At 46.0% G+C, this 27,484-nt stretch overlaps 1 protein-coding gene across 1 annotated transcript; it reads left to right on the top strand.

The window, feature by feature from the left end:
- Positions 1–213: 213 nt before the first annotated feature.
- On the top strand, positions 214–20,431 carry LOC134396447 (major histocompatibility complex class I-related gene protein-like). The gene is made up of 7 exons (XM_063122948.1): positions 214–262; positions 7,185–7,454; positions 9,662–9,934; positions 12,888–13,172; positions 17,452–17,532; positions 20,229–20,261; positions 20,351–20,431. The coding sequence occupies exons 2-7, from the start codon at positions 7,220–7,222 to the stop codon at positions 20,407–20,409; spliced, it is 966 nt and encodes a 321-aa protein (XP_062979018.1). The 5' UTR covers positions 214–262; positions 7,185–7,219; the 3' UTR covers positions 20,410–20,431.
- The last annotated feature ends 7,053 nt before the right edge of the window (positions 20,432–27,484 follow it).

Genomic DNA, 27,484 nt, shown 5'->3' with positions numbered 1-27,484 from the left:
GTTCTACCCAGCAACTGTTAAAATGCAAATTTTCCCTATTGGTTCCCTCTTGGCCAATCCCAAGCCTCGGGGGGGGGGCTGCTCCAAACTTCTCCTTGCCTTGATGCCAGCCCCACTCAGCCACTTCCGAAGGATCACAACGAGAGATCAGCTCCAGAAACAACTTGCATGCCAAAAACACACACCATGCTCACTGGTTGTAAGCTCTCCAGGCATCTCTTGCTGTATCCATCTGTTTTTCTGCTTCTGGGAGGATGCTTTGGTGAGTACAGATGGGTGGGGAGGGGAACTAAGGACCCTTCTTTCTAAGGAAGCCATCACTTGCCCTCAGCAATACCTCTTGACCCGCTAATGAAACGGAGGTGGAAATCGTGGGGGCAAACCGGGGGGAGGAGGGGTGAAGTAGGTGTGATGGAGCCCTAAGTCAAGTCTTGCACTGGCTGCCTGTATGTTTCCAAGCCCTATTCAAGGTGCTGGTTTTAACCTATGAAGCGTTACACTGCTTGGGATCACAATACCTGAAGGAACACCTCTCCTGACATGAACCAACCTGTACACTGCGCTCAACATCCAAGGTCCTCCTCCGGGTGCCTACTCCGAGGGAAGCTTGGAGAATGGCAACAAGCGAGAGGGCCTTTTCTGTGGTGGCCCCCCAATTGTGGAATGACGAGGCTCACTTGGCGCCAACGTTGTTATCTTTTTGGCACCAGGTCAAGACTTTTCTCTTCTCCCAGGCATTTAACAGCATTTAACAATGCTAAGTTTGTTTTTTAATGGACCCCAGAAATGTTGCTTTTAAATGGATACTGTTGTTTTAATATGTTTTTGATGGTTTTTTAATTTTGTATACTTTTAACGTTTACTGTTTTTAACTTTTGTAAACCGCCCAGAGAGCTTTATTTATAAATAAATAAATAAATAAATTCAAATCCATTAAATGCTTTATTTTATAAAAAATTGGAAAACATTAACAAAGGTAGCATGGTGGTTAGATGCATGTTAGAATCCGGTCAAGGAAGCTCGTAGTCTTGGCTTTATATTTGACTCCTCGCTCTCCTTTACTCCTCACATCGAGGCAGTAGCTAAATCCTGTCGTTTCTTCCTGTATAATATTGCCAGGATTCGACCATTTTTGTCTGTCTCTTCTGCCAAGACTCTCGTTCACGCACTGGTTATCTCTCGGTTGGACTACTGCAACCTTCTTCTCTCTGGCCTTCCTTTGTCTCACATCAGTCCGCTGGTCTCTGTCCACGACTCTGCCGCTAAGATCATCTTCTTGGCCCGCCGCTCTGACCATGTCACTCCACTTCTGAAATCTCTCCATTGGCTTCCAATTCACTCCAGAATCCAATATAAACTTCTCCTGCTGACCTTCAAAGCTCTTCACGGTCTAGCTCCTGCCTATCTCTCCTCTCTCATCTCACACTATCGCCCCACTCGTGCTCTCCGCTCCTCTGATGCCATGCTTCTCGCCTGCCCAAGGACCTCCACTTCCCTTACTCGGCTCCGTCCTTTTTCTTCTACTGCCCCTTACGCCTGGAACGCTCTTCCAGAACACTTGAGAACTACAAACTCAATCACTGCTTTTAAAACTCAGCTAAAAACTTTTCTTTTCCCTATAGCCTTCAAATATTGAGTTTGTTCTGACTCTATACTGTTAGCTTCACCCTACCCGGTGCCTGTTTACACTTCCCTGTGCCTGTTTGCATTCTCCTTCCCTCCTTATTGTTTACTACAACTTTATTAGATTGTAAGCCTATGCGGCAGGGTCTTGCTATTTACTGTGTTATCTGTACAGCACCATGTACATTGATGGTGCTATATAAATAAATAAATAATAATAATAATAATAATAATAACAATAATAATAATAATTCTATTATCTGCAGTGAAAGGGAATGTAACATAAATATGAGATTAATTTGATTATCCTTTTAATCGAAATTTAGTTAGGCTCTCAAGCCCCGGAGGCACTTTTATTTTGACCACCTACCTTTTACTTTTAAGCTTTGGTTTTCCTCCGCGAGTTTCTCCATTGAACGGCACAGGCCTGCTAAGTGTAATTCTTCACATCCCCAGAGAAACTGTGTCATGCTTTCGCTTAGCTTTTTGCATTCAAGGAATGTGCAGGAGGAAAAGGGATAGTCAGCTATTCTTGCAGGTTTTAGTTGAGTTTTGAACTGCAAATAGAGGGTGCAGGAAGTAGCTGAGGAGGAGTAGAAACCAAATGCACAGTTACAAGATGGCTCAGTAATACTAGAAACAAGAAGGATCTTGGAATTGTTGTGGATCGCAAGCTGAATATGAGCCAACAGTGCGATATGGCTGCAAGAAAGGCAAATGCTATTTGGGGCTGCATTAATAGAAGTATAGCTTCCAAATCACGTGAGGTCCTGGTTCCTCTCTATTCGGCCCTGGTTAGGCCTCATCCAGAGTATTGCATCCAGTTCTGGGCTCCACAATTCAAGAAGGACGCAGACAAGCTGGAGCGTGTTCAGAGGAGGGCAACCAGGATGATCAGGGGTCTGGAAACAAAGCCCTATGAAGAGAGACTGAGGGCGTTACTAGACGAGGCTCTAGCGCGCGTTACCTTCCGCAGTCACGTCGAGGCTTCCAGATGACGTTCACAAGGATCCGCCGTTATCCTGCGGTGAAGCCTCTTTCTCCCGACTTTAAAAAAGTGAGTTCTAGTGCGCCTTTTCCTGCCGTCCCGTGGTAATTCGGAGTACGTGTGGGAGGATGTGAGGTCACTGCGGTCCGCACTGGGCAGGAAAAGGCGTGCTAAGGGGGAGTGGTCAGCGGCTTCGGTCAAGCCGCGTCCGCCATTTGCGTGCAGTCCGCCAGCTGGGGCAGCGCGGCAGAGCGGCTTTTTTTTTTTACTCCCCCAGTGACAGTTTGCGCAGGAACGGAGGAACGGAAAAGTGGCTAGTGTGCTCCTGGGGTGTGTGGGGGATGGGTGGGGGATATGCGCCTGTTCTAGTGTTTGTTTGTTTTTTACTCCCCCAGTGACAGTTTGCGCAGGAACGGAGGAACGGAAAAGTGGCTGGTGACTCCTTGTGGTGGGCAGCTACCGTGGCCGCATAATGGCGGTGCTGTACGCTGCCTGTTAGTGTGGGTACCAGGCTGGCAGAGGGCAGAGCTGTTTGTGGGCTGCTGCCATGGCTACAGCCAGATGTGGGTTGGCTCCTTGGGATGGGGCAGAGGGCACAGAGGTGGTCATCGCCGCCGACACCTCAGAGACATGATGGGAGATGTAGGCACAGAGTGCCCATGCAGACGATTGACCTCGGGTCATATTACACCCGCCACGACCAGTGATCAGGAAGTGAGTGCATCAATGTTGACCCTCAACAGCACCAGCAGCACACCAGCTGGCGGCGGCATCGCTGACGGCTGCGCAAGTTTGTGGTCTTTCGGACGTGCGCAAACCGTGCAGCGAGCGAAAAAAAAAGCCGCGGCAATCAGGCCGGTGTGGCTGCGCAACCGTGCTCGCGGCGGCAGCAGCACAACAGGCGCAAACTTCCGCCACAAATCGAAGGCAGGTGTGGAGCATGAGGCGTCACGGCTGAATGGGAAAATCCGCTTTCACCGCTCCTCAACGACGGAACACCTGGTAGGTCTAGCAAAGCCCTGAAAGAACTGGGCATGTTTAGCCTGGAGAAGAGAAGATTGAGGGAAGACATGAGAGCACTCTTCAAATACTTCCGGCTGGATTCCGGCTGGACATCATAAAAAACTTCCTGACTGTTAGAGCAGTACGACAATGGAATCAGTTACCTAGGGAGGTTGTGGGCTCTCCCACACTAGAGGCCTTCAAGAGGCAGCTGGACTACCATCTGTCAGGGATGCTTTAGGGTGGATTCCTGCATTGAGCAGGGGGTTGGGCTTGATGGCCTTGTAGGACCCTTCCAACTCTGCTATTCTATGAGTCATATTTTTCAAACAACCATGTTTGAAGCTCATTTTCTTATCTCACAACCTTCATCAATTGCAATTCTTCTCTATTCTAGAAGATTAGGGGTCCCTAATATTTTGGCCCCTTTCAGAGTAGCGTCTCTAATATTTCCCCTTCACACTGAGAGCTTTGCTAGACCTGCCGGCTTACACCGGTGAGGAGGCGGGGCCGAGGCGCGCTACCGTTAGTGTACCTCCCCCAGGCTTCCAGATGGCGGAGACGCAGGGAGGACGCAAGCCCTGCGTCGTCCGCCATTTTTTTTTTGTTTTGTTTAAAGGGGCCGCGTTTGGCCCGAAGACTCCGGAAAAGTTAAAAAGTGGCTTTTTTACTTTTTTAAAAAAAACGGGGGGGGGGAAGGATGAGAGGGGGGCATGGGGGGAGGGCGGGTGCGATCGCGCCGCCGCCGCCCGAGCAAGCAGGTGAGCGGCACTTGCCCGGGCAATGCCTGGGATGGGGCGGCATTGCCCGGGCAAGCACCGCTCGCCTGCTTGCTTGGGCGGCGAGCGGTGCGATCGCACCCGCCCTCCCCCCCATGCCACCCACCCTCCCATCCTTGCCCCTGCCAGCCTTCGCACACCCCCGCCGATGGGCACAGCGCTCTTATGAGCGCTGTGCCAGGTCCGCGGCTTTTCGTGGCTCCTCGCGAGTAAGCGAGGAGCCGCGAAAAGCCGCGGAAGTCTCCACACTTCCCCCAGCCCCGGCCTGAGGCCGGAGCTGGGGAAAAAGCGTGCCATAAGCACATTCGCTTATGGCGCGTTGGAGAAGGCCTCAGCGCGGCCTGTCTCCGGATTAGATTGTAAGCCTATGCAGCAGAGTCTTGCTATTTACTGTTTTACTCTGTACAGCACCATGTACATTGATGGTGCTATATAAATAAATAATAAGAAGAAGAAGAAGAAGGCGCGCTAAGGCCTCGTCTAGGAAGGCCCTGAGTCTTCTCTGCAAGTATTTTACCATTGACATTGGCCATGTTTGACGTCATTGGTCAGTCCTTGCATGCCAGACTTGTTCAAATCACTCTACCTTGAGCAAACTGGAGGTTGGATTTATTTTTAAGGATACAAGACAGTTCTAAGGAACAGAATCAGTAGGTATCCTCTTTTCTTTTAGAAAGTAGAGTAATAATGAAAACACTGTCTTTATTATTATTATTATTTATTTATTTATATAGCACCATCAATGTACATGGTGCTGTACAGAGTAAAACAGTAAATAGCAAGGCCCTGCCGCATAGGCTTACAATCTAATAAAATCATAGTAAAGCAATAAGGAGGGGAAGAGAATGCCAACAGGCACAGGGTAGGGTAAAACTAACAGTATAAAGTCCGCACAACATCAAGTTTTAAAAGCTTTAGGAAAAAGAAAAGTTTTTAGTCTTGCGAGAAGGTTGTTAAACAAATGCGACGTACTTGGCCAGTTTGTGGGGGACCGTTACTTATTTCCTGCAGCTGCTCCTTCCCACACTTCCTAGTTTCTTGTTTACACATCGCTGAAGAGCACCGAAAGCACCGGAAAAAAACCACAGCTTCCTGCACAAGCATTCCCCAAAGGCTCAGACTCATGGGGGGGCGGATATATATGCAGGAGAACTGAGAGAGGATGTGGTCTAGAAACTCTGTTCTGTCTTTCTCGCTGTCCTTGAACTCTGTTCTCAGTATGGAACTGGTGGCACCTAAGAGCTCATCTACACCAAGCAGGATATTCCACTATGAAAGCGGTATATAAAAGGCAGGAGCCGCACGACTGCTTCATAGCGATATTGAAGTGCACTGACAACTGTTGGGGCCTGTTGACACAGAGCATATACTGCTTTCATAGCACTTTCATTGTGGAATATCCTGCTTGGTGTAGGCGAGCCCCAGGAACCATCTTCAGGTCTTGTGTTGGGAAAGACCCACCCCCCCACTCTGCTTTCTTGGCATGAGGAAACCTAATGCAAAGTAACTGGTAAAAAGCTGCATAATCTAGGGTGACCATATGAAAAGGAGGACAGGTCTCCTGTATCTTTAACAGTTGAATTGAAAAGGGAATTTCAGCAGGTGTCATTTGTATATATGGAGAACCTGGTGAAACGTCCTCTTCATCACAACAGTTAAAGCTGCAGGAGCCTTGCCCCTTTTTTAAATCTGGTCACTCTAGTATAGCTCCTGCAGCTTTAACTGTTGTGATGAAGAGGGAATTTCACCAGGTTCTCCATATATACAAATGACACCTGCTGAAATTGCGTTTTCTATGCAACTGTTAAAGATACAGGAGCCCTGTCCTCCTTTTCATAGGGTCACCCTAGTCATTCCCCCACCACCAGGCTAATGGTGGCTGCCATTAGCGTGACAGGGGAGGAACTATGCACTTTGTGGAGGCCCTGGAAAGCACATTTCCCCCTCTTCCACTCCAACCAGGGTTTTAAAGCCCTATGAAGAGAGACTGAAAGAACTTGGCATGTTTAGCCTGGGTAAGAGAAAATTGAGGGGAGACATGATAGCACTCTTCAAATACTTGAAAGGTTGCCACACAGAGGAGGGCCAGGATCTCTTCTCGATACTCCCAGAGTGCAGGACACGGAATAACGGGCTCAATTTAAAGGAAGCCAGATTCCAGCTGGACATCAGGAAAAACTTCCTGACTGTTAGAGCAGTACGACAATGGAATCAGTTACCTAGGGAGGTTGTGAGTTCTCCCTCACTGGAGGCCTTCAAGAGGCAGCTGGACAACCATCTGTCAGGGATGCTTTAGGGTGAATTCCTGCATTGAGCAGGGGGTTGGACTCCATGGCCTTGTAGGACCCTTCCAACTCTGCTATTCTATGATTCTATTATTCTATGATTTAAGGCACTGAGTGGAGTATTGTGTGTGTGGAGGGGGTGGAATGACGTTCCATCTAGAAATTGCATCATTCTCACCACCACCACCATGCTAATAGCAACCTTAAAGGTAGAAGCATGTTATTCCTGAACATTTTAGAAAATTACAGGAAATCCCCCTGCCGATACCCGGGATAGAGCAAAAAAACAGACAAATCTGGGGAAATCCTGAGAGTTGGTCAACCCCAGGCCATACTTGCATATATTAATTGGAGCTTCTAGATATATTCTTAGCTAATGGTGGGTTAAAGGAGTCTCTTCCTGCCTTCTTGGATGAGGAAGGATCATGGTAAAGGGGGATGGTTTTCGGAGGTGGTTTGGGGTGTCCTTGACTACAACCACTCATCTCTGCCCCCTCTTTTTTGCAGGCTTCTCTTCACATTCCTTGCACTTTTTGGTGGTAATGTGGGACTCTGGCCAAGGGGCACCGACATTTCTGCTTTCGGCATACCTGGATGACCAATTTTGGAGTTATTACGACAGCAGCACGAAGCGGGCCCTTCCTCGAGGACCCTGGATAAAGAAAGCTGAGGAAGACCCCTCCTTTTGGGACATCTACACTGAGCAAGCATCACGTGTGGAGCTGCGTCACAGGCGTCACCTGCTCGTCCTGGGGAAACACCACAACCAGAGTGAGGGTGAGTTAAGAGTAGGACGGCATGGATCCATTGAGGTTCCTCCCAGGAGATAGGGAGAGGCAGCCATGGTGTAAGTGTGTGAGTAGGGGGGAGTTGTCCCATTTTCAATCCACACCCTCCCCCTTTCCTAAATTTAACCAATGAAAATCTTGGAGGGGAGTGTGTTCTCTCTGCCATCTTGCAAGTCACATGAGGAGGGCCAGGATCTCTTCTCGATCCTCCCAGAGTGCAGGACACGGAATAACGGGCTCAAGTTAAAGGAAGCCAGATTCCGGCTGGACATCAGGAAAAACTTCCTGACTGTTAGAGCAGTGCGACAATGGAATCAGCTACCTAGGGTGGTTGTGGGCTCTCCCACACTAGAGGCATTCAAGAGGCAGCTGGACAACCATCTGTCAGGGATGCTTTAGGATGGATTCCTGCATTGAGCAGGGGGTTGGACTCGATGGCCTTGTAGGCCCCTTCCAACTCTGCTATTCTATGATTCTATGATTCTATGATGGATGAAGTAAGCAAGTCCGGGTATGGTCTTAAGCTCTTAGTTGATGCTGCATCATACTTAGGGTGACCATATGAAAAGGAGGACAGGGTTCCTGTATCTTTAACAGTTGCATAGAAAAGGGAATTTCAGCAGGTGTCATTTGTATATAAGGAGAACCCAGTGAAATTCCCTCTTCATCACAACAGTTAAAGGTGCAGGAGTGATACTAGGTGACCAGATTTAAAAGAGGGCAGGGCACCTGTAGCTTTAACTGTTGTGATTAAGAGGGAATTTCACCAGGTTCTCCATATGTACAAATGACGCCTGCTGAAATTCCCTTTTCTATGCAACTGTTAAAGATACAGGAGCCCTGTCCTCCTTTTCATAGGTCACCCTAATCATACTTGAATATTATACACACTCATTTGTTTCTCTGGGCCAAAACACATTTTCATTTTTAACGTATACCTTCTCCTTTACGACATTGTGTGCTTGTAACACAATTTTACGTGTACGCATTTTAAAATGTACACATCCTTCTCCCATGGATAAACCACTTCTGTGCATATTTTATTTTTTTATTTATTGCATTTTTATACCGCCCAATAGCCAAAGCATTCTGGCCAGTTTACAAAAATTAAAACCGTAGAAACTATTCAAAATATAAAACAAACAGTATAAAAGCATAATATAAAATACAATATGAAAACACAGCCAGGATATTTATTTATAATGTTTATATCATGCCCTATATCATTAAGATCTCAGAGCGACGAACAGAGAAAAACATACAGTATAAAACAATAAATATGCACAGTTAAAAACAAATTCAACCATGAACCAAGTTAAAACAATATATAATTTGAAAGCAGTAAAAACAGTTAAAACAGTTAAAACAATGTACCAGTGAGTTTAACCATCAAAGACTTTGTTAGAAAGCCATATTTTTACTTGGCCTCCAGGGCGTCATAGCTTAGCGTGACCATACGAAAAGGAGGACAGGGCTCCTGTATCTTTAATATTTGTATTGAAAAGGAAATTTCAGCAGGTGTCATTTGTATATATGGAGAACCTGGTGAAATTTCCACTTCATCACAACATTTAAAGCTGCAGGAGCTATGCTAGAGTGACCAGATTTAAAAGAGGGGAGCTTTAACTGTTGTGATGAAGAGGGAATTTCACCAGGTTCTCCATATATACAAATGACACCTGCTGAAATTCCCCTTTCAATACAACTGTTAAAGATACAGGAGCCCGGTCCTCCTTTTCATAGGGTCACCCTATCGTAGCTCAGAACCTTCATGTCATGTATGGCTGGGCATCCCCTTAGCAATATATTCTACAACACTGCTATCTGCTAGCTTTGTGGAGCCCAGAACTGGACGCAATACTCTAGATGAGGCCTAACCAGGGCCGAATAGAGAGGAACCAGTACCTCACGCGATTTGGAAGCTATACTTCTATTAATGCAGCCCAAAATAGCATTGGCCTTTCTTGCAGCCATATCGCACTGTTGGCTCCTATTCAGCTTGTGATCTACAACAATTCCAAGATCCTTCTTGTTTGTAGTATTGCTGAGCCAAGTATCCCCCATCTTGTAACTGGGGGATACTTGGCTTTACCAGGGCTTCCGGAAACAGGAGCCCTGGTAAAGTTGTGGTAATTTCGCCAGGTGTAGAAATGCCCTGGATGTGTTCTGAGCTCCTGCCTTCTGTGTTTCTTTAAGGGGTTGTCATCTGGCAGAAGAGGTTCGGCTGCGAACTGGGCGAGGACAAGAGCAAAAGAGGGTATGACCGGTGCGGCAACAAAGGGAGGGATTTCATGACCTTTGACTATGAAGCCCTCACCTGGATTGCACTTGATGCAGATGCAGAAGTGATGACCAGGGTGTGGAATGCTGACCCAGCCTTTATCCAGAAAAAGATTGTGCAGCACGAGGACTGCATTCAGATGCTGCAGCGACTCTGGGAATATGGGAAGGAAGCTGTGCTGAGAAAAGGTGAGGATGAGACATGTGCAAGGATGTGGCGGTGGAATGATGGTTTAAGGAAAGGGTAGCAACTTCTTCACCCACCCACCGATCCCTGCACAAATCCTGGCCTGAAGGCTTCATCTGGTCATGACTGTGGTTTATGCGTAATGTGAATTAGGTCCTGTTTCTCTTCAGAAGTTATACTCATCAGAAGGTTTACTAATCCCCATCAGTTGCTGGGGAACATGGGCAGGAGGGTGCTGTTGCTCTTGTGTCCTGCTTGTGGGTTCCTGGTTGACAGCTCTTCTACACCAAGCAGGATATTCCACTATGAAAGCAGTATATAAAAGGCAGGAGCCACACTTCTGCTTTATAGTGATACTGAAGTGCACTGACAACTGTTGGGCCCCATGACACATGTACACCATGCAGGATCTAACACTAGGGTCTGGAAACAAAGCCCTATGAAGAGAGACTGAAACAACAGGGCATGTTTAGCCTGGAGAAGAGAAGATTGAGGGGAGACATGAGAGCACTCTTCAAAGACTTAAATGGTTGTCACACAGAGGAGGGCCAGGACCTCTTCTCGATCCTCCCAGAGTGCAGGACAAGGAATAATGGGCTCAAGTTAAAAGAAGCCAGATTCCAGCTGGACATCAGGAAAAACTTCCTGACTATTAGAGCAGTACGACAATGGAATCAGTTACCTAGGGAGGTTGTGGGCTCTCCCACACTAGAGGCCTTCAAGAGGCAGCTGGACAACCATCTGTCAGGGATGCTTTAGGGTGGATTCCTGCATTGAGCAGGGGGTTGGACTCGATGGCCTTGTAGGCCCCTTCCAGCTCTTCTATTCTATGATTCTATGATTCTATGAAAGTGGTATGAAAGCGGCATATGGTCTGTGCCTTATGGGCCCCAACAGTTGTCAATGCACTTCAATACCGCTATAAAGCACTCGTGTGGCTCCTGCCTTTTATATACTGCTTTCCTAGTGAAATATCCTGCTTGGTGTAGATGAGCCCATAGAATCATAGATTAGTCCAGTTGGAAGGGGCCTTTATGGCCATTGAGTCCAACCCCCTGCTTTAATGGTTAAATTCACCAAGCTCACACATTGTTTTAATTCTTTTAAATACTAGACTGGTTTTCACTTGATTAATGGTTTAATTTGTTTTTAGATGTGTATATTTATTGTTTATATTATATAATTTTATCTGCCCTGAGATCCTAGTGATATAGGGTGGGATACAAATGTTTTAAATGAATAAATAAGTTCATTTTGATAGTTTCCCATCCTCTGGGCATTAGTATCGAGACATCCAGGAGCATCCAGGAGACATCCAGGAGCTGGACAACCATCTGTCAGGGATGCTTTAGGGTGGATTCCTGCATTGAGCAGGGGGTTGGACTCGATGGCCTTGTAGGCCCCTTCCAACTCTGTTATTCTATGATTCTATGATTCTATGTGCTTTGTAGAGCTTTATCACACCAGCGTTATACTGTGCAATCACTGCGAATTGCATGCAAAGAACTCCAAAGTTTTCCAGCTTATAATCTGCTTTTATTGTGAAGTACTCCCATGGGCTGACTGTGAAGGACTTCATGGACCAGCGTGGGCTGGTCCATGAAGTCACGAAGAGTCGGAAGCGACTGAACAAATAACCAACAACACTCCCATGCATCCTGCTTTAATTGCATCCTGCTTTAATAAAAGCAAAAGACTCGCCGTATTTTGATGCTAGTTTTCGAGCGTATCATCCGAGAGGCCACTGGGGTGCAAGAGCAGGATTTGAAGAAAAAATAAACAAATGCTTACATCTGCGTAAACTTTAAAGATAAAGACATCAAAATTGGCACAGTGATAGATATTAATGAGAGCTTTAAGCATAGCAAATTTGAATCGGATTGGATCATCCGTTGAGTTTTAATGATTTTTTTTTTTTTTTACATTTCCCTCCTTAAACCCATTTCCTGGTATGCATAGGATCTAGCCGCCCGGTAGCAACAGCAACAACAATGCCTACAGCTTAGCACTGTAGGGATAACTCGAGGGGAAAAGGTACGTGGGATGAAGCTAGTAGCCTGGCTTTGTTCCTACATTGTTGTGGAAACTATTTTTAGGCGCTATGGGGGCTATTCTCTGTGTTGTGGTTCCTGAGACGACATAGAATCATAGAATCATAGAATAGCAGAGTTGGAAGGGGCCTACAAGGCCATCGAGTCCAACCCCCTGCTCAATGCAGGAATCCACTCTAAAGCATCCCTGACAGATGGTTGTCCAGCTGCCTCTTGAAAGCCTCTAGTGTGGGAGAGCCCACAACCTCCCTAGGTAGCTGATTCCACCGTCGCACTGCTCTAACAGTCAGGAAGTTTTTCCTGATGTCCAGCTGGAATCTGGCTTCCTTTAACTTGAGCCCGTTATTCCGTGTCCTGCACTCTGGGAGGATCGAGAAGAGATCCTGGCCCTCCTCTGTGTGACAACCTTTGAAGTATTTGAAGAGTGCTATCATGTCTCCCCTCAATCTTCTCTTCTCCAGGCTAAACATGTCCAGTTCTTTCAGTCTCTCTTCATAGGGCTTTGTTTCTAGACCTCTGATCATCCTGGTTGCCCTCTTCTGAACACGCTCCAGCTTGTCTGCATCCTTCTTGAATTGTGGAGCCCAGAACTGGACGCAATACTCTAGATGAGGCCTAACCAGGGCTGAATAGAGAGGAACCAGGACCTCCCATGATCTGGAAGCTATACTTCTATTAATGCAGCCCAAAATAGCATTTGCCATTCTTGCAGCCATATCGCACTGTTGGCTCATATTCAGCTTGTGATCTACAACAATTCCAAGATCTTTCTCGTTTGCAGTATTGTAGTTTGTAGTATAGTTCTTCAAGGGAACATCTATTGTTCCCTTGAAGAACATCTGTCCAGTGTTATCTGTAACATTGCCTCGCGTCCATGTAAAGACCATCCTTGGCCTTTCTGCAGAGCCCCCGGCAGTGAAGGTGTCACGCAAGGTGAGCTACGACAGCCTGGAGACCCTCACCTGCCGTGCCCACGGCTTCTACCCCAAAGAGATCAATGCCACCTGGAGGAAGGACGGGAAGCCTTGGGAGCAGGAGACCTCTTCTGGCGGTGTCGTCCCCAACTCAGACGGCACCTACCACACTTGGATCAGTGTCAAGATTGAACCCAAGGATAGGGACCGCTACTGGTGCCATGTGGAACATGCTGGCCTGTTGGAGCCTCTGGATCTGCCCAGGCAGGAGTCTGGTGAGAGACTGGGGGGGGGGCGTTGGAGAGCACTGGCTCCTGTGTGGGTGTGGGTGGGTGTCAGATGCTAGGAGGGAAGGAAAGAGAAACTAAAGAAAAGCCGGTGTGGTGTAGTGGCTAAAGTGATGGACTGGGAGCCGGGAGATCCGGGTTCTAGTCCCCACTCGGCCATGGAAACCCACTGGGTGACTTTGGGCCAGTCACAGACTCTCAGCCCAACCCACCTCGCAGGGTTGTTGTTGTGAGGTTAGAAATGGAGAGGAGGATTATTTATGCCACCTTGGCTTCCTTGGAAGAAAAAAGGCAGGATATAAATGCATTAATTAATTAATTAATTAATTAATTAAAGCCTAACAAACCCCAAGGGCAGTCTATGTGTAGAGGATGCCCTCCGGTTTCGGTGGATTCGCACCCCGTTGCTTAGATGACGCAGGTGCGGGTGTGCAGCCACTGTGGGGCTTCCCCTAAATGCTGCATGTTGAAAAAGTCAGGGATTTACCCTCACTTCTTCCAAAGGGTGCGACGTCAACACAACTCTTCCACCGTGTTACGTCACTCCGCGGCCAATCCAGGGTCAACCTCGTGGGTGGAGCCTGGTGGAAAGTGTCCAGCGATTGGTCTCCTTCAACCAGGAAGAGTCCAGGGGTGGCTCCGGAACCTAGATGGCCACCCAGAAACTCCACAGTCCCTCCTCGGTGTCAGGATTACCCGCCAATGCCGCAGGAGAGGGAAAGCCCAGGGTTGAAGAGGGAGGCGGCGTCAACCCAGTGCTGTAGAGATAGCCCCCAATCTTTTCATTTATTTATTTATTTTTATTCATTCATCCCACCTAATAGCCAAAATTATCTCAATATGTACGTATGGGTGCTTATGAGTGTAGCTCCTATCTCCTTGCATTGAAGGCAGGCTGGGAAGTGGATGTTACTCCTTGTAGCCGTTTGCCTAATCTAACCTGGTAAACATTTTAGGATAATCAGTCTAATTAAGCAAACCTGCAGTTGAGTTGTGATAGATGATGATGATGTTTGATGATGATGATGGTTTATTGCATTTATATACCGCCCCATAGCCAAAGCTCTCTGGGCAGTTTACATAATATTTAGACACTTAAAAACAATATACAAAAATTAAATTCCAGATAAACATACAAGAACGTATTCTCCCTTATGAGCCTGCCCGTGCTTTGAGATCTTCTGGAGAAGCCCTTCTTTCAGTCCCACCTTCTTCACAGGCGCGCTTGGTGGGAACATGGGAGAGGGCCTTCTCGGTGGCTGCTCCGGTGCTCTGGAACTCTCTTCCTGGAGAAGCTAGGCTGGCTCCCTCCTTGATGGGCTTTCGGAAGCTGGCTAAAACTTTTTTGTTCCAGCAGGCCTTTGGAGAATAATTCAGCCCTCCATCTATGTTAATGTTTTATAATTTTGTTGTGTATTTTTTAATTGTTTATGGTTCTGTTTCCCTCCCCCCCTCCCCATGTATATTTTAAACTTTGTAAGGCCGCCTTGAGGCCCAGCATTGGGCAAAAGGCGGGATACAAATAATAATAATAAGAAGAAGAAGAAGAAGAAGAACAACAACAAGTAAATAAAACTATGAGCCTAAAAACCAACCCCCAGGTTCGTCTCATATTGCTAAATTCCTGGGAGAAGAGAAAAGTCTTGACCTGACACTGAAAAGATAACAATGTCGGCACCAAGTGGGCCTCGTCAGGGAGATTGTTCCACAGTTGGGGGGCCACCACAGAAAAGGCCCTCTCTCTTGTTGCCATCCTCTGAGCTTCCCTCAGAGCAGGCACACAGAGGAGGGCCTTAGATGTTGAACATAGTGTTTGGGTAGGTTCATGTCAGGAAAGGCATTCCGTCAGGTATTGTGGTCCCAAGCCGTGTAAGGCTTTATAGGGTAAAACCAGCACCTTGAATTGGGCTCGGAAACGTATAAGCAGCCAATGCAAGCGGGCCAAAGTCGGTCTTATATGCTCAAACCTTCTAGAAGGCACTCCATGCCACCGAAGCCACCTGAGCCGCAAGTGACAGAGATGGTTCTAGGAGAACCCCCAAGCTACTTCCAGGCTATATCTGGGTTCAAGCAGATATGGTTTTCTGATACAGAAAAGGACAGAGTCATTCACAGACTTTATAATTACCTGCTCATAGACTGTATTTTAAAATATCTCTGAGAATAGAAGATTGAGGGGAGGCATGAGAGCACTCTTCAAGCACTTGAAAGGTTGTCACACAGAGGAGGGCCAGGATCTCTTCTCGATCATTCCATAGTTCAGGACACCGAATAACGGGCTCAAGTTACAGGAAGGCAGATTCCGGCTGGACATCAGGAAAAACTTCCTGACTGTTAGAGCAGTACAACAAAGGAACCAGTGACCTAGGGAGGTTGTGGGCTCTCCCACACTAGAGGCCTTCAAGATGCAGATGGACAACCATCTGTCAGGGATGCTTTAGGGTGGATTCCTGCATTGAGCAGGGGGTTGGACTGGATGGCCTTGTAGGCCCCTTCCAACTCTACTATTCTATGATTCTATGAACAACAAGAAATGTATTTAAGAGAGTTACAGAAAGGAATTGATATCATGGTTTTAGCTGACAAAGGTTAAAACATAAAAAGATAACACATTTCAAAAACATCTTTCTGCTAGCAGAGGTTTGCAAGAAATGACCCTTAATAAAACCTTCCCTTTAACATACTTTTACACATTAACATGACGCATGAAATTATTGCTTACCTTACTTTGACTTCTTACTGTACTCTTTTAATCCCATACTTATTCAAAATGGCTGAATTCCTGTTTTTACTTTTGCTTTCTATGGGAATTTCCCAACTGGTTCTCTATAGTTTATACTTGTGCACGGCACGAACCTTATTGAACTAAGAAAAAAATCTTGCCATATTCTCTTTTCCTCATGTCAAGCTGGCTGCCAGTAATCAAACTTTGGTTCCGACATCCTTTTAAGCTAGTCTTCTTTGATATGTCTGATATTATTGCCTAAAAAGGGCCTACACCGTGAAGTGGGCATAGGGGTCCCACTTTGGGTCTCAGTTTATTGCTTTGGCTTTGATATTGGCCATAGGCATAGAAACATAGAATAACAGAGTTGGAAGGGGCCTACAAGGCCATCGAGTCCAACCCCCTGCTCAATGCAGGAATCCACCCTAAAGCATCCCTAACAGATGCTTGTCCAGCTGCCTCTTGAAAGCCTCTAGTGTGGGAGAGCCCACAACCTCCCTAGGTAACTGATTCCATTGTCGTACTGCTCTAACAGTCAGGGAGTTTTTCCTGATGTCCAGCTGGAATCTGGCTTCCTTTAACTTGAGCCTTTTATTCCGTGTCCTGCACTCTGGGAGGATCGAGAAGAGATCCTGGCCCTCCTCTGTGTGACAACCTTTTAAGTATTTGAAGAGTGCTATCATGTCTTCCCTCAATCTTCTCTTCTCCAGGCTAAACATGCCCAGTTCTTTCAGTCTCTCTTCATAGGGCTTTGTTTCCAGACCCCTGATCAACCTGGTTGCTCTCCTCTGAACACGCTTCATGAGCAAGGAGTGTGCCGGGTGTGCCCAGGCACACCCTAGTGTCTCAAGCAATATGCACTGGATTGAGGGGCCCATTGAGTAGGGATCCAAAGGGGGATTCCAGATGCAGCATGAACGATCCTCCAGCTGTTTCACCTCCGTGCTGAAGAACCCCTATTGTCCCCGGCAGCAGCAGGGAAAAGGAATTGCTCTGCTGGGAGCCTGTCTGTGGGGAGCCATGCTTCAAAGAGGCCAGGAGGAGTACCCCGAAGGCTAATATTGCTTTCTGGATGTTCGTGTGCATGTATTTTCGTAGGCCCAGATTCTGAAGGTTTTCTGTATAGTTTTTTTGATGTGATGCCAGTGACTGATGTGACTTACGGAATAATTTTGACCTTTTCCTGTTGCCATAGTTCTTTGCCTTCCATGGCCAGGGGTGTGTATTTTCCTTTCTTTTCCTCTTCCTTTTCAACAACATTTTTTTCATTCGGTATTGCTATGTCGATGAGGTACGTGTGTTTTCCTTTTTTGTCTACAACCATTATGTCTGGTCGGTTGCAAGGTATTGTTTTGTCAGTATGAATTGTTCTGTCCCAGTATATCTTATGATCTGCATTTTCCAAGATTGTTTTGGGTATGTATAGTATGGTGTAGGTTGTTTGATAAAGTTGAATTATTAATATTATTACAATTCTGTTGGGTGGTAGCAGGGATTCTCTGCTCCCTCCTTCTCTATTTCACTCTTCTTTTTCCATTTCAGCCTCAGTGGGTCGCTTTGTGGGAGTCTTCTTCGGGGTCATGGCTGCCATACTAATGGTGGCTGGCATCATATTTTACAGGAGTAAGTAAGTCGCGGTAAAGGTATCTGAAATCTCAGGCCATGATCCACGAGATAGTTGGTTTCCAGGTTTGTGGAGATGAACTGCAACCAGCATTATACTGACTGCCAATTAGTTTCCAAGCAAGGTACAAAGTGTTGGTTATCACTTTTAAAGCTCTACATGGTTTGGGTCCAGATTACCTGCAGGATCGCCTTCTCCCATACAATCTGCCCTCCACACTCAGGTCCTCTGGGAAGAACTTCCTTCAGTCAGCCAAACCGAGGCTGACAACCATTACCCAGAGGACCTTCTCTTCTGCCGCTCCCAGACTGTGGAATGGCTTACTGGGAGAGATACTCCAGCTTAACAGTCTTCCGGAATTTAAGAAAGCCATAAAGACTGATCTCTTCTGGTAGGTCTACCCAGCCGAATTTTAAGGTGCCTTTTAATAATGTATTATTATTATTTATTTATTTATTTATTTATTTATTTATATAGCACCATCAATGTACATGGTGCTGTACAGAGTAAAACAGTAAATAGCAAGACCCTGCCGCATAGGCTTACATTCTAATAAAATCATAATAAAACAATAAGGAGGGGAAGAGAATGCAAACAGGCACAGGGTAGGTAAACAGGCACTGGGTAGGGTAAAACTAACAGTATAAAGTCAGAACGAAATCAAGTTTTAAAAGCTTTAGGAAAAAGAAAAGTTTTTAGCTGAGCTTTAAAAGCTGCGGTTGAACTTGCAGTTCTCAAATGTTCTGGAAGAGTGTTCCAGGCATAAGGTGTTTTTCATAGAATCATAGAATAGCAGAGTTAGAAGGGGGCTACAAGGCCATCGAGTCCAACCCCCTGCTCAATACAGGAATCCACCCTAAAGCATCCCTGACAGATAATTTTAATCAATTATATGTCTATTATGGTGTTTTGTATTTGAGTTGTACTCTGCCTTGATCCAGAGGGACAGGCGGGTAAGAAATTATTTATTTATTTATTTATTTATTATTTGTGTTGATCTGGTATTGAGAGGGTTAAATGTAAACTGCCCAGAGAGCTTCGGCTATGGGGTGGAATAATAATAATAATAATAATAATAATAATAATAATAATAATAATAATAATAATAATAATATGCTAACAAAATAATGAAGAAGTTCCCTCAAACTGTAAATGATTGATTTGATCAGGAATGGTCTGAGGGTTTTGGGGAGACCTACAAGATGACCCCCTAAAAGGTCCCAGACACCTATTTAACATGACCCTATCATATTCCAGATCCAGGGGGATTCCGCTCCCTTTGAAAGATTAGCCCCATGGTCTGGTTTCCCTCCTTAATCCAGCTTTCTTGTAAGAGGCCCAAGCGCCCTACCTTCTTGCAACCCACAACACGGTTATCCCAAGCCCAAAATACACCCATCTCTTCCCAGGGCAACCAGTCTGATCTCAAGTCCCTGGGATGCTTCCTCTAATTTCCCAACTCTTAAGAACCTTTCCTACCCAGCCAAATGGCATCTTCTGAAGCTGAGACCTGCTTATGGTGGGACTGGTTTGTTGCTATAGATTTAGAAACCGCCTGCATTTTTGGACTCTCCTTGGGTGGGTGGGTCTAAGGTAGGGTGACCAACTGTCAGGATTTCCCCGGATTTGTCCTGGTTTTTGTTCTTTCCATGGTGTCAGGGGGGATTTTCTATAATTTTCAATAAAGTCCTGGAATGACACACCTTCGCCTTTAAGGCTGCCATTAGCATGGCAGGAGGGAATGACATGCTTTCTTGAGGCACATCATTCCCCCACCCTGAGCTCCAATTGAGGTCTTAAAGGGGAAAGTGGGTCATTCGTGGACATTATAGAAAAGGCCCCAATTGGAGTGGATGGTGGTGGTGCAGAATGAAATCCTTTCCCCTCCTCCACTCCAATCGGGTTCTTTAAGGTGGCGGGGGAATAACGTACTTTCTGCAGGACTCAGAAAGCTGCTTCCCCACACACACACTAGGTGTCCTCTTTTTTGGTTTCCCAAATATGGTCACCCTAGTCTAAGGCAGCTGTCATGATGAGATGCTGCACTTCAAAATTTACCACGACACCATTGGAGGAAGGACCTGAGCCAATGGGCTTAAATTTAGTGTGCCCATATGAAAAGGCGGACAGGGCTGCTGCACCTTTCACAGCACCTGGTGAAATTCCCTCTTCATCACAACAGTTAAAGCTGCAGGAGCCCTGCCCTCTTTTGTATCTTGTCCCTGTGGGCAGGGCTCACTCCTTCAGCTTTAACTGCTGTGATGAAGAGGGAATTTCACCAGGTGCTGCATGTGTACAAATGACACCAGCTGAAATGTCCTTTTCTACACAACTGTTAAAGATACAGGAGTCCGTTCCTCCTTTCCATAGGGGCACCCTACTTAAAGTACAGCATGCAGTATGGGGGGGGGGTTGATACCTGGAGATATTTGTGAGGCACCTGAATTGTTGCAGAGGGCAGGACCACAGGCAATGCACCGTGGGTTGATATGAGGAAAGTATTCCAAACAGTACAAAAAACAGTTTCCCAGCAAGCATGTGGGTGGGGGGACTCACTCTCCTCTCAAGGAGACAGGTAGAGCATCTGCCAGGGATGGCTGAGGAACTGAGGACCCTGCCTCACTCCACAGAGAAGGACTGGGTGATTTTTTTGGAGGTACATTACAACTTGGCCTCTCTGGTTCTCTCCCTGCAGACAAACAGCAGGATGGCTGCAAAGGCACATCAAGTAAGTGACCCTCCCCCAGCGATCAAACCCCTCCTTTAAATCCTCTCCAAACCAAAGCCAATGATTCCATTTCATTCCTCTCCTTCTAGCAAGTAATGGTCAGACAGCTCTGGCCGTAGAAAAAGCGAGGGAATCCCATCCTGAATAACAAGAGGATTTCCGCATCTGGGAGAGACTGCTTGGGAAGAGGGCGAGAGCGAGAGAGCTTCATCTCATCAGCGTTATGATGTGCAATCACTGTGAATGGCGTGCAAAGGACTCCCAAGTTTTCCAGCTTATAATCTGCTTTTATTGTGAAGTACTGGATGCATCCTGCTTTAATTGCGCTTCTTAACCAAAAGAAGTGCAATATTTTGCTACTGGTTTTCGAGCGTATCATTTGTCGTTTTCCGAGCGGCCACTGGGGCACAGGACCAGGATTTGAAGAAAAATTATTATTATTATTATTATTATTATTATTATTATTTATTTATATAGCGCCATCAATGTACATGGTGCTGTACAGAGTAAAACAGTAAATAGCAAGACCCTGCCGCATAGGCTTACATTCTAATAAAATCATAATAAAACAATAAGGAGGGGAAGAGAATGCAAACAGGCACAGGGTAGGGTAAACAAGCACTGGGTAGGGTAAAACTAACAGTATAAAGTCAGAACAAAATCAAGTTTTAAAAGCTTTAGGAAAAAGAAAAGTTTTTAGCTGAGCTTTAAAAGCTGTGATTGAGCTTGTAGTTCTCAAATGTTCTGGAAGAGCGTTCCAGCCGTAAGGGGCAGCCAAAGAAAATGGACGAAGCCGAGCAAGGGAAGTAGAGGCCCTTGGGCAGGCGAGAAGCATGGCATCAGAGAAGCGAAGAGCACGAGCGGGGCAATAGTGTGAGATGAGAGAGGAGAGATAGGAAGGAGCTAGACCGTGAAAAGCTTTGTAGGTCAACAGGAGAAGTTTATATTGGATTCTGAAGTGAATTGGAAGCCAATGAAGAGATTTCAGAAGTGGAGTAACATGGTCAGAGCGGCGAGCCAAGAAGATGATCTTAGCAGCAGAGTGGTGGACAGAGACCAACGGACTGATGTGAGAAATTAAACAAAAGCTTAAATCTGCGTAAGCTTTAAAGACAAAGACATCAAAATTGGCACGGTAATAGATATTAAGGAGAGCTTTAAGCACAGCAAATTTGAATCGGATTGGGTCATCCATTTTTTTAAATGATTTTTTTACATTTCCTCCCTGTTGCTACCAGGCGGTTAGATCCTTTGCATACTAGGAAATGGGTTCATTTCCTAGTATGCAAAGGATCTAACCGCCTGGTAGCAACAACAATGGTGACAGCTTAGCACTGTAAGGGATAATTTGAGGGGATGAAGCTCAGAGAGAGACCAGCTACTCTCAGAGCTCCATCACACCAGCGATTTAACACACTCCCACCATGTCTGGGGTCTGGTTTTGCAGCGCAGGACTCACATGACGTCGTCCCTGACCTCCACGCATCTCGCCTCTTTTCCTCTGTTTTGCATATTATTTTGGGGTGGGGAAAGCCTGGATTATATTTCCCAAGAGGATTTAATGCACCCTTAAGCCTCGGTGTATTGCCGTCCTCTTGTTTTTTCCTTTGTTGGGGGCATGTGCTTTGAATGGACTCTTGCTGAAGAAAGGGGACGGGGCGGTTCTCCTCCTCCAGCACACACCGTGTCGAATGAATGGAATTGTGCATACTCAGTTGAAGGGGCTTTTTACTGCTCCCACCCCCCACCCTCATTGCCTGCAGAAACAGAGCAGGGGGGAAGGAGTCCACACCCCATCAGAGTACCACAACCAATGAACTGGAGGTGGAAGAAGGATAACAGATTACTGGACACAGGCTATCAGGAACTTCAAGGAGCTGCATGGGGACCATGTTCCCTCAGGTATTGGGTCTAATAGGCCACACCTCTAAAGATGGAAGGTCCTGCTTAGGTAGGGTGACCCTATGAAAAGGAGGACAGGGCTCCTGTATCTTTAACAGTTGTATTGAAAAGGGAATTTCAGCAGGTGTCATTTGTATATATGGAGAACCTGGTGAAATTCCTTCATCACAACAGTTAAAGCTGCCCTCTTTTAAATCTGGTCACTCTAGAATAGCTCCTGCAGTTTTAACTGTGGTGATGAAGAGGGAATTTCACCAGGTTCTCCATAGATACAAGTGACACCTGATGGAATTCCCTTTTCTGTGCAACTGTTAAAGATACAGGAGCCCTGTCCTCCTTTTCATAGGATCACCCTAGCTTAGGAAGGTTAAGTATCCCCAAATATAGGAAGGCATTTTCTTTAGCAAGGCTTAATGTTCTCTGCTCCAAACCATTAGATGGCAGATTTAACAAAATCCCAATGAATAACAGATGCTTCCTCTGTAACAACAATGAGCTGGAGTCCATCTTGCATGTTCTGTTCTACTGCAGTTACTACCAAGACACCTAATAGGCCCCAATAGACAGTTTTTCCCTTGAGTCTCTTAAGATTATCTTACTCCAGGGTGCCAATAAGTCAATTACTGAGCAAGTGGCCAAATTTCAGAAACTGGCTACTCTCACCAGATCACTCGTGATTGTTTGATCATTACTTTTAAATTTGCTGATTAGCGCTTTTATAGGTATTGTATCCTTCCTTTTCTATAAGCATGCATTGATTACTATGTATGTATTTCACATGTTGTATTAATGGTCTATGGAGTGTAAATAAAGATGGATTGGTTGATTGATTTTGATTGATTAGCTACTCAAGTTAAATGCACCTACAAACCTTTTGGGGATTGCATTCACACATATAAACACCCACCCATGAGGAATGTGCAGGCAGCCTCCTGGATTTACTCAAAGCCTCTCTCCTTCCAGCCTTGGTCTCCTTTTCCACTAGACTCCCCCTGACAAACTCCTGTTTGCTCCCCCTGTTCGCTCGCTCTTGCTCTCTGGGAGCTAGCTTCCTTTTGTAGCTTCTAGTCCAGTTGGGGCTGCTCCTCTTCTCTGCTTCTGCTCAGCTTGGAGTCAGTAAACAGAATGAGACTCCCTGCCCACTCCGCTGCTAATAACAATCAGACCGCACCCCTTCAGGCCCTGCAGCAGTTCTCAGGACATGCCCCTTGACTCAGCACTCCTGAGCACATGGCAAGCACACGGTCTCTTTGAATAGGCAGCCTCTCTCCTCCTAGCCTTGGTCTCCTTTTCCACTATACTACCCCCTGACCCTTTTAACTACCCCTTGATTCTGTTTCAATTCATACATCCTACACTACTTTTCCAGTCCTAAATACCTAAGTCATTATGACCTCTATTAAGGGAATTTTTAATAATATCCAACCATAGTGGCAACGAACTGTGGTGTCTTCTGACTGCAACTGTAGACAATGGCTACTCCAGGCAACTTTTATACATGTTTAAGTGATGATGATGATTTCGAAACAGTTGTTATTGTAGTCATTGTCATCCTCCTTTTCCTCATCATCCTCATCAATGACTTCTCAATTTTTATAGCATCTTTCACCCCAAAAGCAGAAGGTATCTCTCAGCCTCACTCACAACGCAGGGTTGTTGTGAAGTTAAAATGAGAAGGAGGGGAAACTATGTATCCTACTTTAAGCTGCTTGGAGAGAATAACACAAATAAATAAATAAATAAATAAACAAACCCTTCCAGGAATGTGGGGTTTAAGCTGTAGACATAGGGTGACACTATCTAACTCCAGTCACATGAGCCCCTCCGACCATTCCAGAGTGCTCCATCATCACACCAAGGCCACAGCTTGACCTAAGGTTTAACCTGGGATCATCCAGGGTTCGCCCCTGCCTGAGAACTGGATCCCCTGTGTGTCACCTAAATGAACAGGTTTGACCCCTGGACAATCCAGGGATAAACCTTAGGTCTAGCTATGGCCCCAGTTCCCTGCCTTTGATGATCCCTCCCTCCCCAAGTCTGGGTGATGGTGAGAATCACTGAGAGATCGAGACACCAGATTGTCTAGCACAGAGTCTCGATCTTTCAGGCAAGTTCTACCCAGCAACTGTTAAAATGCAAAATTTCCCGATTGGTTCCCTCTTGGCCAATCCCAAGCCTCGGGGGGGGGGCTGCTCTGAACTTCTCCTTGCCTTGATGCCAGCCCCACTCAGCCACTTCTGAAGGATCACAAGGAGAGATCCGCTCCAGAAACAGCTTGTGTGCAAAAAACAAAGCAAAACATCATGCTCACTGGTTGTACGCTCTCGGGGCATCTCTTGCTGGGTTCATCTGTTTTCCTGCTTCTGGGAGGATGCTTTGGTGAGTACTGATGGGTGGTACTTCTTTCCAGGGAAGCCATCACTTGCCCTCAGTCTAACAAGGGTGAGATTCGTGGAAAGAGGAGAACATGAACTTCTCCTCCTGCCCGTGTTCCTCAGCAATACATCTTGAGTTACAAGGAGCAGGAATTCCTCCGCTTGCTGCTACTTTTAGCTTTTGCATAGACACATCATTGCTGCCAGAAGAGAACCCTGAGAAACACCCTTCGATTCCTGAACTGTTGATGGCAAAGGCGAACTGGGAAGGGTGGCTGCCAGACCACCTGTAGTTGTAGACCCATTTGTGGAAAACCCTGATGTGGATCGGAGACTTCTCTATAGGTGTTAATATTTTTTTGTTCCGTGCTTTATTTTCTCTTCTGTTTAGTGAGGTTTAGTTCAGATTATTTGTACTGTTTTATCGTATATATTTATTTATCTACCATGTATTTATCTGCCAATGCTACGGTTATTGTAGTTTTTGAATCGTGTCGCATTTATTGCTGTTTGTTTCCTTGTAAATTGTAGGTATTGTTGTCCATTTGTTACGGTGTGAGCTGCTTTGGGCACAATTGTGCGGAAAAGCGGTATACAAATAAAAAGAGATAGATAGATAGATAGATAGATAGATAGATAGATAGATAGATAGATAGATTTGTTGTTTATTCGTTCAGTCGCTTCCGACTCTTCGTGACTTCATGGACCAGCCCACGCCAGAGCTTTCTGTCGGCTGTCGGCACCCCTAGCTCCCCCAAGGTCAAGTCTGTCACCTCCAGAATATCATCCCTCCATCTTGCCCTTGGTCGGCCCCTCTTCCTTTTGCCTTCCACTTTCCCTAGCATCAGCCTCTTCTCCAGGGTATCCTGTCTTCTCATTATGTGGCCAAAGTACTTCAGTTTTGCCTTTAATACCATTCCCTCCAGTGAGCAGTCTGGCTTTATTTCCTGGAGTATGGACTGGTTTGATCTTCTTGCAGTCCAAGGCACTCTCAGAATTTTCCTCCAACACCACAATTCAAAAGCATCTATCTTCAGATAGATATTAATGTTGAATTCAGTGGGCACTATGTTGTACTGGATGAAATGCTAAACGTTAGAACATAGGAACATAAGAAGAGCCCTGCTGGATCAGACCAAAGGTCCATCTAGTCCACCACTCTGTTCACACAGTGCCCAAACAGCCATCGGCCAGGGATGAACAAGCAGGACATGGTGTAACAGCACCCTCCTGCCCATGTTCCCCAGCAACTGGTGCACACAGGCTTATTGCCTGTTTCGGAAGCTATATTATTTGTTCAAGAATGAAGTGTAGCACCAGGGCTGGTGCCAGACTATTTTGCGCCCTAGGCAAGGTGAGCTACTTTCACACACACACACACACACACACACACACACACACACACCCAAAAATGCCAACTTTGATTTTTAAGAACATATGTTTCCTGGAAAAAAATAAGCACAAAACTTGAAACTGCTAAATTTATTTTAAAGTGCAAGAAATACATCATGCCAATTATAGCAAACAAATTGGAAAGGAACGTCTATGGATCTAAAATGCATTATTTAATTGGAATATCACCTCCAAATCACACACCCCCAAGTCACACGCTTATGCACATGCACACTCAGCATCACTCACTCTAAACAAACACACGCATGAACACATGCATTCACTCAAAGACCCCATGCATCCCATTCACCCATACATTCTCTCTCTCTCTCTCTCTCTCTCCGGGCATGTTCCAGAAGTCCGAATGTGAAGCCACCCCACCCCAGTGGGTGTGGAGCGCTATCTCGCCAGCCCAGGCCCAGCTGAATCCTCGGGCCGGGCCAGCTCACAGCTAATGCATGTGAGCGCTGCACTGTGCCGGGTGCCCTTCTTAGCTTGGCGCTCTAGGCAGCCACCTGAGTGGCCTCTATGGTAGCACCGGACCTGTGTAGCACAAAGATCAACTCCTACGGGTTGCCCCTTTGATGACTGTAAGACCCCGAACTCAGAGATGTATGATTCTCCGCTGCAGCACTGAAAGACCAGAGGAGACGACCTTCACCTTCCAATCTTCCTGCTCTGGGTTTTCCACTAGACGATCTTTTATGCCCATCTAGCAGAGGTGGAGAGGAGGAGGGTGGTGGAGGTGCATCATCTTCAGCTTTGCGCTCTCCTCTGTTCCCTGACTACCGAAACACCCCTCTTTCCCCCATCACCAGAGTCAGCTTTCAGATCATAGAATCATAGAATAGCAGAGTTGGAAGGGGCCTACAAGGCCATCTAGTCCAACCCCCTGCTCAATGCAAGAATCCACCCTAAAGCATCCCTGACAGATGGTTGTCCAGCTGCCTCTTGAAGGCCTCTAGCCCACAAACTCCCTAGGTAGGAAGCAGGATGGTGCAGGTCTGGTGACTGCAAAGAAGGGGGATGGCAGGAGGTTTCAGATCTCTGATCCCCACCCCTTTGAGGTTAGAACGAATGCAGTCTCCAACCGCAAAGTTTGGAATCTGAACGATCCTTTGCCCTCTCAGATTCTGTCTAGGGGGCTCCAGAACTGCTCCCAAACTCCTTTAATTGTTTGTATATTTTCATAAATTAGCACGTATTCGTTGCGTTATGAATATGTTTTCTCTGTGGCACCCCGCTTGTGGAATACCCACCCATTGGAGGGTGTCAAGTTAAGACCTGGCTTTTTAACAAAGCCTTTGATGGCTAAATTCACCAAGTCTGTACATAGTTTTAATTGTTTTGTTGCTTTTAAAGTTTTTCTACCAGTTTTAGCTCGTTAACTATTTTATACACTTTTAGCTGTGTACATGATTTGTGTTTATGTTGTTCTGGTTTTATCTGGGCACCACCCTGAGGTGGTGATATTAGGCCGGGATCGAAACGTTTTAATAATAATAAAAAATTAAAATAAATACATTAATCTGCAATGAGAGAAGGTATTTTGGA

Source organism: Elgaria multicarinata, chromosome 3, assembly GCF_023053635.1.
Source record: "Elgaria multicarinata webbii isolate HBS135686 ecotype San Diego chromosome 3, rElgMul1.1.pri, whole genome shotgun sequence".
NCBI lineage: Eukaryota > Metazoa > Chordata > Lepidosauria > Squamata > Anguidae > Elgaria > Elgaria multicarinata.
Note: the sequence above shows the minus strand (reverse complement) of the source record. Positions and strands in the feature narration are given on the sequence as shown.

Coding starts and splice junctions, on each gene's coding strand:
- LOC134396447 (XM_063122948.1), top strand. CDS start 7,220: ATGTGGGACTCTGGCCAAGGGGCACCGACATTTCTGCTTTCGGCATAC. Junction 9,935..12,887: donor GGAAGCTGTGCTGAGAAAAG/GTGAGGATGAGA, acceptor GCCTTTCTGCAG/AGCCCCCGGCAGTGAAGGTG. Junction 20,262..20,350: donor TGGCTGCAAAGGCACATCAA/GTAAGTGACCCT, acceptor CTCTCCTTCTAG/CAAGTAATGGTCAGACAGCT.